At 41.7% G+C, this 9442-nt stretch overlaps 1 protein-coding gene across 1 annotated transcript in view; it reads left to right on the forward strand.

The window, feature by feature from the left end:
• Window positions 1-7425, forward strand: part of LOC115783071 (L-rhamnose-binding lectin CSL2-like) — a 30649-nt gene extending 23224 nt beyond the window's left edge. Inside the window, exons 9-13 of the mRNA XM_030733713.1 lie at window positions 2412-2428; window positions 5774-5807; window positions 5912-6044; window positions 6124-6227; window positions 7183-7425. Of these exons, the coding sequence (XP_030589573.1) occupies window positions 2412-2428; window positions 5774-5807; window positions 5912-6044; window positions 6124-6227; window positions 7183-7202 (308 nt within the window). The 3' untranslated portion in view covers window positions 7203-7425. The remainder of the gene's footprint in view (window positions 1-2411; window positions 2429-5773; window positions 5808-5911; window positions 6045-6123; window positions 6228-7182) is intronic.
• The last annotated feature ends 2017 nt before the right edge of the window (window positions 7426-9442 follow it).

Genomic DNA, 9442 nt, shown 5'->3' on the forward strand with positions numbered 1-9442 from the left:
TTCTGCCACTTGGCTAATAATAATCCATCCACCAAGAGGAGTTGCCCTGAAGATTCCCCAGATGCTGCCTCTCCACATTCCAGTTACATTGTTTTAATATTTTGGAATCCATAAACAAGAAACTGTCCAGTTTTGACGCTCACCTCTCTTTTCCGGAAATCCTCCACAAGGAGTTTCAGGCTCTCCGTGCATCTGTAGAGTGTAGTCTGCAGCAGGTGGAAACACTTGCTGCAGAAAACGCCGTCCTCAGAGAGTCGGTGAATTCTCTCACCGAGGAAATGTCTCTGCTCTCGGAAGATAATAAAACAATCAAGGAAACTGTCACCGAGCTCCAGGCCCGCAGCATGAGGGACAACCTTGTGTTTTTGGGAATAACGGAGGAGGTTTATGAAGACCCGGAGACAACAGTGAAGGAATTTATTCAAACCCACCTGAAGCTCCCGGAGGATTGTAGTGAAGACCATCACCTTCGATCGTGTTCACCGCTTAGGAGCCAAGTGACCCGGAGGACACAGACCCAGACCGATCGTGGCCAAATTTGAATGTTTCAAGCAAAGAGAGCTGGTGAAGATCCGCGGCCGGGAGCTGAAAGGAATGGACTTTAGTGGTAACGACCAGTTTCCCAAGGAGAACCTGGAGTGACGCAGGGTCCTGTTCCCGATCCGGAAAAACATCCAAGGAGGCTCCCGAGCTGTCAGGAAACCACTCCATGGCTTGTACTGATCTAACAGGTGATCTGTGTTCACAACAACGCCTTTCTCTGTGACTCTTCATCACTCCCTTTTTCTTCAGGTTCATTAGACGTGTCTGTATATAACAATTAATGCCGGTTCAGTAAGCATAGCGCATTGATTTGTTATCATGTGCTTTTTCTTTTTTTTTTCTTTTTTATGCCACTTTGGAAAGGCTCTTTGCTGTTTACACCGTTTCATCTCTCTCTCACTTTACACTGCTTTTCTATTCTCTTTCTGCACCCAACATGTTTGCCACGTGGACATACAGCAAACACGCAGTCATACAGGATACACCGGGTCATGCAGGATGCATCTGTGCCCGTGCAGTACATGCACACACACCCATATTTAGTGAACACAATGCTTCACAGGCTAGTGTAAACATGAGCACACTGAGGTTTTTCTCATGGAATGTACGTGGAGTTGGTTCAAGGGAAAAGAGACTAAAAATTATTAATTAGTTAATGATTTACAGGCTGATGTTGTCTTTCTACAGGAGACACGTGTCAAAAATAACTGTACACATACTCTCCTTTTCACAGTTCACTCATGTGTACTCGGTCTGCTACAACTCCAAACAAAGAGGTGCAGCTATATTGATTAACAATAGGATAAATTTCACCATTAGAAATACTACGTCTGACCCAAAAGGTAGATTAATAATAGTTAACTATTCAGACTATAGATTTATGTATCGCTAGCATATATGGACCAAATGTTGATGACCCCTCCTTCTTTCACCTCACTCTCGGATCACTCTGACTCCACACTTATAATAGGAGGAGACTTCAACCTGGTGCTTAATGCAGATACTGACAGGCTCAGTACAGCAGTGAGTCAGAGGAACTGGCAGTCTGCAGACATTCTTAAACAGTACATGAAGGATTTTGGTCTTTGTGATGCTTGGCGTTCACATCACCCCACTCTGAGAGATTATACTTTTATCTCACCAGTTCATCACTCTCACTCCCACTTAGACTACTTTTTAGTTAGCAGCTTCATGATGATGGATATCACAGACACTCAGATTCATCCTATCACTATCAGTGATCATACACCAGTGTCTATGTCTCTGACACAGAGATTTAATACATCATTACTTAAAGAACAAGATTTCAGTCATTAGGTCAAAAAGAAATGGACAACCTATTTAGAAAATAATGATCTACCTGAAATATCACCAAGTGTTCTTTGGAAAGCAGGAAAGGCAGTCATGAGGGACAGAATAATATCTTACTGCTCGCATAAGAAAAATAAAGAAAAAACACTTGTGTTAGAATTAGAACAAAAAATTAAATCTTTAGAAACTGCCTATGCTGCCTCACCACAAGAACATATAATTAACAACCTGAGGAAAGTGAAACTGGAATAAAATGAAATCATTGATAAGAGGACGCAATTTATGTTGCAGAGGCTGTGTTTGGAAAACTTTGAACATGGAAATAAATCTGGAAAATTCCTGGCCAACCAATTAAAATTAAATAAAAAACAGCTATTTTTTCTATTAAAGACTCAACTGGTAACATTATTCATGACCCACCACCATCCATCCATCCATTCTCTTCCGTTTATCAGGGGCCGGATCGCGGGGGCAGAAGCCTAAGCAGAGAAGCCCAGGCTTCCCTCTCCCCAGCCACCTCCTCCAGCTCATCCGGAAGGACCCCAAGGTGTTCCCAGGTCAGCCGAGAGATATAATCTCTCCAGCGTGTCCTGGGTCTACGACAGGGCCTCCTCCTGGTGGGACATGCCTGGAACACCCTACCGAAGAGGCGGCCAGGAGGCATCTTAATCAGATGCCCGAACCACCTCAACTGGCTCCTTTTAATGTGGAGGAGCAGCGGCTCTACTCTGAGCCCCTCCGGGATAGCTGCACTCCTCACCTTATCTCTAAGGGAGAGGCCAGCCACCCTTCGAAGGAAACTCATTTCTGCCGCTTGTATTCGCGATCTTATTCTTTCGGTCACTACCCAAAGCTCATGACCATAGGTGAGAGTAGGAACGTAGATCGACCGGTAAATCAAGAGCTTTGCCTTTACACTAAGCTCCCTCTTCACCACGACAGACACTGCAGAAGCAGCCCTGATCCGTCTGTCGATCTCCCGCTCCATTCTCCCATCACTCGTGAACAAGACCCCGAGATACTTGAACTCCTCCACTTGAGGCAGGAACTTGTCCCTGAGCCGGAGAGGGCACTCCACCCTTTTCCGTCTGAGGACCATGGCCTCAGACTTAGAGGTGCTGATTCTCATGCCAGCCGCTTCACACCCGGCTGTAAACCGTTCCACTGCGAGCTGGAGGCCCCCCCCTGATGAAGCCAACAGAACCGCACCATCTGCAAAGAGCAGAGATGAGACTCTCAGGCCACCAAGAAAGAAGCCTTCCGCCACCTGGCTACGCCTAGAAATTCTGTCCATAAAAATTATGAACAGCATAATTGTGATCTGAATACACTGTTGTGCCAAACATATTTGTTCTTTCAAGATAAGCTCTACAGAGTCTCTATAAGCTTTTCTTGTTAATGTTTGTGTTTTTATTTTATTTATTTTTTTGTGTACATATACATTTAATTCTAGTTGACAGGCTGAGGAAAAAAAAAAAAGAAAATAAAAAGGAGAGAGAGAAAGGGGAGAAGACAGAAAAAGAGGACAGAGCACCACTAAACTAACCAAAACAATTCAAATGCTGCAACTACAAAAGAAAGAAAAAAGACAACATACCAAAAAAGCCAAAACAAGCAATACCTGGAAAAATAACTATGTGGAAAAGGCACAACAAAATGAAGCATAAGAACAACAATTTCATTATGCTGTGATTGCGTTAGTGTCTGTGTCTGTGTCATGAAATACACTTACCAATGAGGGCGGAAAGCCGCTGCTCTGCCCATAAGGAGCCAGAGGCAGGCAGAGAGGGACCCAGGAAATCCGAGCCATCCGCAGCCCATCAAGAGCCACGAAAACCCGTGGCCGCACATTCCAGTGACAACCGCATGCCCACCCCAGCAGAGGGAGGTCCCAGATGGAGCCCCTCCAGTCGAGGAGCAAGGGCCCCAGGGAATTTGAGGCAACAGGAAACCAGCCCCCCCCGAGGCCAGCCCCCCGTGCAGGCTGGCAGCAGGGCCCCAGGGCCCAGCTGCCCAAGAACCGCCCGACATACCACAGAGCTCCCCCCCCACGCAGGAGAAGCCCAAGCCACCCCGGCCCACAGCCCCCAGGAGAGCAGGTCGACACCCACGCCAGAACATCCAGCCCAGCCCAGTAACCCCAAGGTGCCCACACCCCGGGGAGGTGGGGGATGTAAGAGCAACCAACGAGAAGCAGCCGGGAGGCAAGGCACAAGAAGGCCCAGACTCAGGTCCAGCCATGCACACACACACACACACCCACATATGCTCATGCGCACACACACACCCACCCACCCACGTATGCTCATGTGCACACACACCCACCCACATATGTGCATACATATACACACACATCCCTACCTACACGCATTCACCCACCCAAATACGCCCACGAGGACTGTAACAAATGCACAAAGATACACATTCATTCACAGTCTAGAAACTTGGTATGGATGCTCGTTCATGTTCTCCTTTAAGTCAACAAAAACCTGTCAATCAGGAAGCTGTGGGTCTGGTTTCTTGTCAGGATACCAAATCCTCCATCAGATATGCCCTTTTTATATTTACATATATATTTTGTTTTTGGTATCTGTGTGTTCTGTCTGTCTTGTGACTCATGAGGTTAATGTTTAATTAACTCTTTCCTGCTTCGGTCTGTTGCAACTTACCAGGAAAATGTTCTAACTTTTTGATTGGCTGCTGGTTTTGCTGCAGTTCTCATCCAAACGTACAAATAGAGCAGGTTTCTGTTGGATCCACCATCAGCTCAGGTCTTCACTCATATCCAGGTCTAACACCATGCTCTGCTCCGGACTCAGCGGCACACTGTGTGAGTATCACTCTTCATGCTGTGCTGCACTTTGACCTGCCTCTGTAGCGTTTTAGTGGTACTTCAGCTGCTTTTGAACCAACTTTGGTGTCATAATCTTTATTTATAACCTTTTTTAAAAAAAAATGGTTTGTAAATATCTTAAAAATAAATGAATGAGTTACAAGTAGAAGCTCTTAGTTTGGCAGGTTGTAAATAAAATTCTGGATGTTAAATTATTAAAATGTATGAATGCAGAATACAGGGTCAGGATCCAAGTTTGCTAAAGGTGACAGCAGAACAAAAGTATAATTTTAAACAGGTTTAATTAGGATTTCTACAACAATCCAGGTCTTAATGAATCTTAAATTGTTCATAAAATAATTAATGTCTCACAGCAAAAATCTAAAAGTAGCTCTTATAAATGTGTCATTTATGTTTTTGTTGTATTTTATAAGTAAGTGCTGTGTTTAACACCCAGTCTTCCTTTTAGACTTTATTAATGCCACACTGGAAAAATGCACCTGTTACAGCAGCACAAGGATCAGGAAGAAAACGGGAATTAAAGAAATATTGGAAAAAAGTTACAACAACCCAAAAGTGCTTAAATGCAGAATCAATAAAACACATGAATACCTTTACTATGTTTAGTGTATACAGTAAAATACACTAGCAGAAAGGTCACAGTGATTTTCTTACATGTGCATAAAGTGCAGTGGGAATGATGGTGTATACTGTACATGTATTTTTATCAGGCATTTATAAAGGTGTGCAAACCCTAAACCTTTATTCATTTTCATTTCATGTGTGAGTTTTGAGACAAATGAAAGTTCATATCAAACACTGTTAACTTATTTCTACAGAAGATAAATGAATAAATCAGCTGTGGTTCACACACACTGAGGTTTCTCTCTTTGTTTTTCAGTGCTGGCAGCAACATGTTTATTCATGAGTTCAGGTAAATGAATGTTTAATGTAAAATTTCTCCTAATGGTTCTTCATGTTAACCTTATACTAACATCATTATCCAGACTAATCATCTGAAATTACATGAAAGAGAATTTTATGTATTCAGAAAGGTGGTAGGGACACATCCCCATCATCCCTCACTATTGTGAGGGTTCAATAGCAAACCTTCGATGCGGTGAGAGCACAAATTCTCCATCTTTGCATGTTTGTGAATCGATGCCATAAAAATACAGAGAAGGTTAAACACTGGTTTAATCTTTGAGGTTCTCTCTTCCTCAGATGAAGGACAGGTTTTACTCATCCATGCAGCTGATTACGGGCGCCACGATACGACCACGTGCTCTTTCGGCCGTCCAGCCTCTCAGATCCAAAATATCAGCTGCTCAAAGTCCTTGAGCCAAGTAGCTGACAGGTACAGAGCTGACTCTTTCTTTAGCATTACACAGCATTTTTCAAGCACCTGCCAACTCACTAATGACCTGAATCCACAGCTGTAACGGGAAAAGCAGCTGTGCTGTCAAAGCAAGCAACTCAATGTTTGGAGACCCCTGTGTGGGCACCTACAAGTACCTGGAGGTGGTGTACAGCTGTAACTGTAAGTAATTTAAAGTCTCTTTAGGACTGTTTCACACTTTGCTGCAGAGCTTTGAGACATTTTTGGTCCGCTTGTCTTCATTCTTATTTTCTTTCCTGCTCTTTAATCTTAGCATTTATAACAACAAAATAAACTATTGTGTTGAAATATCCGCAAAAGCAGTTTAAGTTTGTTTATATGTGAATTTGTTCTGAAATAACTACATAGAAGTGAGATGTGTAAGAGTGTGGTGTTTCCTTCATACTGCACAGAGAGCAGGTGCTGCATGTTCACACAGTGGTAGGTGTGCAGCATCAGTGCTGCAGAGCTTTATAACCCACTTCCACTTAAGGCTAGTTGGTTTGGAACAACAGTGAAAGGTCCTTATTAGAAGTTCTGCTGTTTAAAAATAGTTTAAAACATGCAGATTTAAGTGAATGTGAAGAAACAGCAGCAGTGACTTTATGCCCCAAACATCTGTGTGCTGAGCTGTGTGGAAGAAATATCAGCTGAGCTTGAATCAGGGCTGAGCTCCACTTTCATGTAATACCGGTTTTTACCACAAGAGGCAGCAGAGAGTCAGTGTAATTTCAGTCATTAAAAACATGTTTTTCTTGATAAGGACAGGCTGGAAAAAGAGAGAGTCTTGAGGAACGGATCAATGTGTCGAGCAATCACAATTGTCCCCAAATCAGGAACAATCTGCTAACTCAAACTGATAAAACAGCATGAAGAGGGTAAATGTGTGTTTGCTCAGTCAAGCTCCAGAAACTACTATGACCTCGATGACTGAGAATCTACACAAACATTTTGCTCAGTCTGAGCTGGTCTTGTAGTTCTGGTCCACCCACTGCACCTTTGTGGTGGTTGTAGAACTGAGATTTCATCAAGTTGATTTCGGGAATAATCGCTGATCCTCTGTTTTCTAGAACATTTTGCTTCACTAATGAAACTCTGACATTACATTTTCTTTCAGTTCCTCTTGCAGGTCACTGAATGGAGGAAACCGCTGAAGTCCAAAAAGCATCACTGTGTATGTTCTTCGAATTAAATGTCTAATGAATCAGTAACCAACAAATCAAGAGTACACAAAATCAAATGCCTCATGTGGTCATAAATATGCGGACACGTAGTGAATTTAGATCCATGTAAGAGTCCAAACCAGCTGCGGTCTGTGGTGTCCATATACATTTGATCATATAGTTTAAGATACTCATTGTCTTCTATGATAATTTTCTTTGATTTTATTCTGCTGTCTTTAATAAACTGCTTTAACTTTTTCTTCAACAATAAAATCATCTCAAACTCACGGACTGGATGGTGTGAGCTAAATGTGTTGGTGGTCTGACTACTTCCTGAAATGACTCTGGTGAACCAATCAGATTTTTTTTTTTTTTAAACTTTATTTTTAAACAGTTTTATAGTCTTACAAAGGTGAACACAACATACGAATTGAATAACATATAGAACATTGAACAAATAGTCACCGAGGGAGAGAGACAGTGGTGTATCACAAAAAAAGAAGAAAAAAAAAAAAGGGCAAATAATGTTCCAAATAGCACCGGGTTACAGTAAAACTTATTGAGGTCCCAAGGGGAATGAATGGGGTTGTAGGTTGGACACACCTGCTAAGAAGACCCCTGGAGACCCCTGTGTGAAAATTTCAGTAATGTCTTATTATCTGATATCAAGTCACCTTTATCACAAAGTATAGCAGAGGGAAAATAGAGCGAGAGAGAGAGAGGTGAGAGAAAAAAAAAAAAAGAAAAATAAATAATTACTTCACAGTATTTTTACATTTGCATATATTAACCATTTTGACCAGTATTTTTCGGCCTTGTTGCTTTGAGGTCTCAGGGAGTAGGTGAGCATCTCCATATCACATATTTCTTTTACAGTGGCAGACCATTCTTTCAGTGTTGGTGGGCTCCCACTAAGCCATTTCCTTGTTATTGCTTTTTTCCCTGCTATCAGTAGTATTTTCAGAAGGTATTTATCTGGAGAGTTGAGTTCAGTTGGTAAATTACATAAATATATAGTTTGAAAGTTAAAGTCAATTCCAAATCCAAGAATTATTCTTATCTCTTTGGCTATCTTTGACCAGTAGGAATGAATCAGTGGGCATCCCCATAAAACATGAAAATGGTCTGCCATCACATTGTTACATTGTCTCCAACAATGCCCAGAATCAGTTCTGCCAGTCTGAGAGTATGTTATTTTGGGGGTTATAAAAAACCTAATGATATTTTTCCATGAATATTCCCTCCATAGCCCTGAGCTGGTGGTGGTGGAATTAATTTGGCATATGTTTAGCCACTCATTGTCTGTCAATGTTATTTTGGCCTCCTTCTCCCACTTATTTTTAATGTGTAGTGTTGATTTTTTACTGTATGCTTCTAGGCATGCATATATTCTGAATAGTCTCTTCTTATTGGATTTACCCTTATAAGCGTCAATAAAAATATTAGCTAAATCCTGATCGTTTCTTTCTAGTATTTTAACATTTTTATTAAAGTGATGCCTGAGCTGTAAGTATCTGAAAAAGTCACACTTGTCAAGGTCAAATTTTTCTTGTAAATGTTGGAAGCTTTCCAAGTCGGTTCCAGAAGAGATCACACAGTATGACGTAATACCTTTTCTGGTCAATTCCTTGAATCTGGAATCAAGCTGTGTGGGTCTAAAGTCCTTATCATATTCAATCCATCTAAATAGCCATGTTCTCCTCTCTGTGAGGGGGTTGCGGAATTCTCTAAACCAGGTGTTGAGAGGGGCTTTTGTAAAAACACACAACTTTTCTGAATATGTATTCTTGAGGTGCTTATCTCCCAGCAGGGCTTGAAGGGGGATGTCTGTTTGATTTACTTCTAGTTCTTTCCATTTTGCATCATACCCCTCTTCACACCAATAAGCAGCATACTGCAGTTGTGCTGCTTTGTAGTAATTTTCCAGACATGGGAGTGACATTCCTCCTTTATCTCTTGGTAATTGTAAAGTTTTGTAGCGTACCCTCGGTTTCTTGTTCTGCCATATAAACCTAGAGATGGATCGGTTCCACTTATTAAACTGCTTGGTAGGGATTTCCACTGATAAGGATTGAAAAAGAAATAATAGTTGGGGTAATACAATCATCTTTATTATTTCTATGCGGTTATATAAGTCAAGTGTCAAAGGGGCCCACCTGTCCAGATCATTTTTAATTTTATTAGTCATGGTACCATAATTTGTTTTATATATTT

Source organism: Archocentrus centrarchus, chromosome 7 (assembly GCF_007364275.1).
Source record: "Archocentrus centrarchus isolate MPI-CPG fArcCen1 chromosome 7, fArcCen1, whole genome shotgun sequence".
Classification (NCBI taxonomy): Eukaryota; Metazoa; Chordata; class Actinopteri; order Cichliformes; family Cichlidae; genus Archocentrus; species Archocentrus centrarchus.